General features: G+C 49.3%; 1 protein-coding gene across 2 annotated transcripts in view; it reads left to right on the forward strand.

Moving 5' to 3' along the window:
- The window catches only part of LOC106583900 (SH2B adapter protein 1), a 153,386-nt gene extending 150,121 nt beyond the window's left edge, over window positions 1-3,265 (forward strand). For both annotated transcript variants that reach the window (XM_045706210.1, XM_014168536.2), the window contains exon 10: window positions 1,624-3,265. In XM_045706210.1, the coding sequence (XP_045562166.1) occupies window positions 1,624-1,645 (22 nt within the window). In that variant the 3' untranslated portion in view covers window positions 1,646-3,265. The remainder of the gene's footprint in view (window positions 1-1,623) is intronic.
- The last annotated feature ends 275 nt before the right edge of the window (window positions 3,266-3,540 follow it).

The raw sequence follows: 3,540 nt of genomic DNA on the forward strand, positions 1-3,540 counted from the left end.
AGAGAGGGAGACGTAGTGGAGCGCGAGAGAGAGAGAGGGAGACGTAGTGGAGCGCGAGAGAGGGAGACGTAGTGGAGCGCGAGAGAGGAAGACGTAGTGGAGCGAGGGAGAGGGAGACGTAGTGGAGCGCGCGAGAGAGAGGGAGAGAGGGAGACGTAGTGGAGCGCGAGAGAGAGAGAGGGAGACGTAGTGGAGCGCGAGAGAGAGAGAGGGAGACGAGTGGAGCGCGAGAGAGAGAGAGGGAGACGTAGTGGAGCGCGAGAGAGAGGGGGGACGTAGTGGAGCGAGAGAGAGAGAGAGGGAGACGTAGTGGAGCGAGAGAGAGGGGGACGAGTGGAGCGAGAGAGAGAGAGAGGGAGACGTAGTGGAGCGCGAGAGAGGGAGACGTAGTGGAGCGCGAGAGAGGGAGACGTAGTGGAGCGCGAGAGAGGGAGACGAGTGGAGCGCGAGAGAGAGAGAGGGAGACGTAGTGGAGCGCGAGAGAGGGAGACGAGTGGAGCGCGATAGAGGGAGACGAGTGGAGCGAGGAGAGGGAGACGTAGTGGAGCGCGCGAGAGAGAGAGGGAGACGTAGTGGAGCGCGAGAGAGAGAGAGGGAGACGTAGTGGAGCGCGAGAGAGAGAGAGGGAGACGTAGTGGAGCGCGAGAGAGAGAGAGGGAGACGTAGTGGAGCGCGAGAGAGAGGGGGACGTAGTGGAGCGAGAGAGAGAGAGAGGGAGACGTAGTGGAGCGCGAGAGAGAGAGAGGGAGACGTAGTGGAGCGCGAGAGAGAGAGGGAGACGTAGTGGAGCGCGAGAGAGAGAGAGGGAGACGTAGTGGAGCGCGAGAGAGAGAGGGAGACGTAGTGGAGCGCGAGAGAGGGAGACGTAGTGGAGCGCGAGAGAGAGAGAGAGAGGGAGACGTAGTGGAGCGCGAGAGAGAGAGGGAGACGTAGTGGAGCGCGAGAGAGAGAGAGGGAGACGTAGTGGAGCGCGAGAGAGAGAGAGAGAGGGGGACGTAGTGGAGCGCGAGAGAGAGAGAGGGAGACGTAGTGGAGCGCGCGAGAGAGAGAGGGAGACATAGTGGAGCGCGAGAGAGAGGGAAACGTAGTGGAGAGCGAGAGGGAAACGTAGTGGAGAGCGAGAGAGAGAGGGAGACCTAGAGCCGGAGAGAGAGACCTAGTCTGCACTAACCTTATCTAGAACTGGACCCACCACAGAGTATTTTTGAGAACACAACTCACTCCTGGAGCAATGACTTGAGAGACCACCTCTGCTATAGAATGTTGTATCTGCTAAAAAGTTTAGGGTCATGTTGAATCTTCATAGAACATTTTCAGACGATGCGTTGTTTTGTGCTTTATATGATATGTATTTAATAGACGGGAACAAGGTGTGTGTGTAGGTGCATGCACAGTGTGTTTGTCTCGACTGATTCCATGACTCACATGGACCTGTCACACCGACGTTGCGGCCATGACACTCACTCTGTCTCTCCCCCTCTTCCTCCTCTTCTCACCGCTCACTCTCTGTAAATTTCACCTTCATCTTGTCCCCCGCCCTGCCCACCCCTCCTTTATTTACACCTTTTCCCACTCTTTCTTTCTCTGCTTTTCTCTCTCTCGGCTGTTCTTTCCTCCCAACAGACTTGACCAGCAAACCCCGTAGCCCTCTCCAGCCTCCTCCTCAACCCCCGCCCCCCGGCCGGCCGCCACCCCCACCCCAAGAACGAGGGAATGAGACAGAGCTGGGAGGTGGAGGAGGAACTGCAACAACTACAGGAGAAGGAGTGGAGGACTGGGAGGAGAGAGAAGCTCCTCTCCGCCAACTGGAGGGGGTGGAGGCCGAAGAGCGGGAAGGAGGGAGGGCAAGAGCCATTGACAACCAGTACTCCTTCTTCTGAGGGGGGGGGGGGGTTGTGCGAAAGGGAAAGTGGAGGAGGTGGGAGTCATAGCCATTCATAACCAGTATTTGTATTTTATTACGGGACTGTGAGGGGAGGGGCTTAGAAGGACATACTAACACTATTAAAACACAAGCATTCTGGGAGATTCGGCAAGATGGAGAGAAAGAGAAAATGGGTAAAAGAGAAGAGAGAGGGATGGGAGCACCTTACAACACTAAATATAGGTACACTAATGTTTAGCGAGATAAGCTTTTTTGCCGGTACACCTCTTGGTACGCTTTTTGTAGACTTTTGAATCAATTCATGGATGTAGGTAGTGAGAGAGATATCCTCTGAACCTAGTAGTACCATACCTCAATATCCTGCAGACATTCTACTGGCCAACAGTACACTTTCACAGTGGTGGAGATGGAGGACAACCATATACTTACAAGGTGGCAAAGAGACTAGGCTAGAACCGGCAAGCAGGATACATATACCTCAGTCACTTTTTCAACCTCACTCTCTTTCTCTCCTCATTTTCTGGTTTTCTTTAATGGTAGAGAAGTGGCCAGAGGTAGAGAGAGAGCGAATATATATTCAGATAAAATACTTTATTATTGATAATAATAATGATATGATTAACAATAATGATAATGGAAATAATGATGGTCGGAATTAATAGTATTAATTTTATTTTGTTTTTAAAATGCCTTTTATTGTATGTTGTTTACTCCATGTAATGCGTAACATTTGTACCTGCCCCCATCCGATTATTTCAGTTGAAATTTGTTTGTGCCTTTTTTTATATTGCTAAGCCTCATACTCAGTCTTTCCCTCACGCTCATACAGTCCTCTCCTCCTGGACCTCATCCTAATTTAAATGTGCAGAAATAGAATATAAGAGGGGGGACATTTTTCTACTCGTGCCTTTTTGTGTTATCACCTCTGTCATACTCCTTCAACCTGTGCCTTAGTTGAGTAACCATGTCCGTCTGTTTGCCATTCAGTTCAGTGCCTCTATCTTTCTTTCTCTTTGTATCTCCCTCCTTCCTCTCTTTGTTTATACCTTTACTTCTTGTTTGTCCTCTACTCTACCCAGAGCCTTGTAATCATATTTTACACATCTTACCCCCATCCCCCTGTTCATCCTTTTCAAATTTTGAACTCTATTTGTGCCTTTCTGTCTGTCTGTCTGTCTGTCTCTCGCTCTCTCTTTTGCTGGGACCTTGTGTTGACGGTGGGCAGGGTTTTGTCCAACCTGTGTGGTTAGTTTCAGGTACTACATTGAATTTAATGATATGATATAATATAATTATACTGAAACATTATGGCCTAGTGTGTTGTTGCTTTGGTTCACTGTTATTGTTTCTTACTGAATAAAGGGGAAGGATGTAAAGGAATGTTACAGTAATTCTTGCAGCTTTGGGTTGTCACTAGTTGCCACAAAGTCAAATGGCTATGTCATAAAAATTCATCAAAACAAAAATTCACGTTTTGGTCATAATTTAAGGTTAGGTATAAGGTTAGCATTGTGGTTAAGGTTGAAATCAGATTTTAAGAAGGAACATTTTAGAAATAGGCAGGGTTTGGCTTGAAATTAGTGACGACCGCGGTTTTGGGGTCTAAACTGTTTAGCGCGTGCACGTTAAATTGTGAATGCGCACATACACAGTCG

The sequence above is a fragment of the Salmo salar genome, chromosome ssa23 (genome assembly GCF_905237065.1).
Source record: "Salmo salar chromosome ssa23, Ssal_v3.1, whole genome shotgun sequence".
NCBI classification, from domain to species: Eukaryota; Metazoa; Chordata; class Actinopteri; order Salmoniformes; family Salmonidae; genus Salmo; species Salmo salar.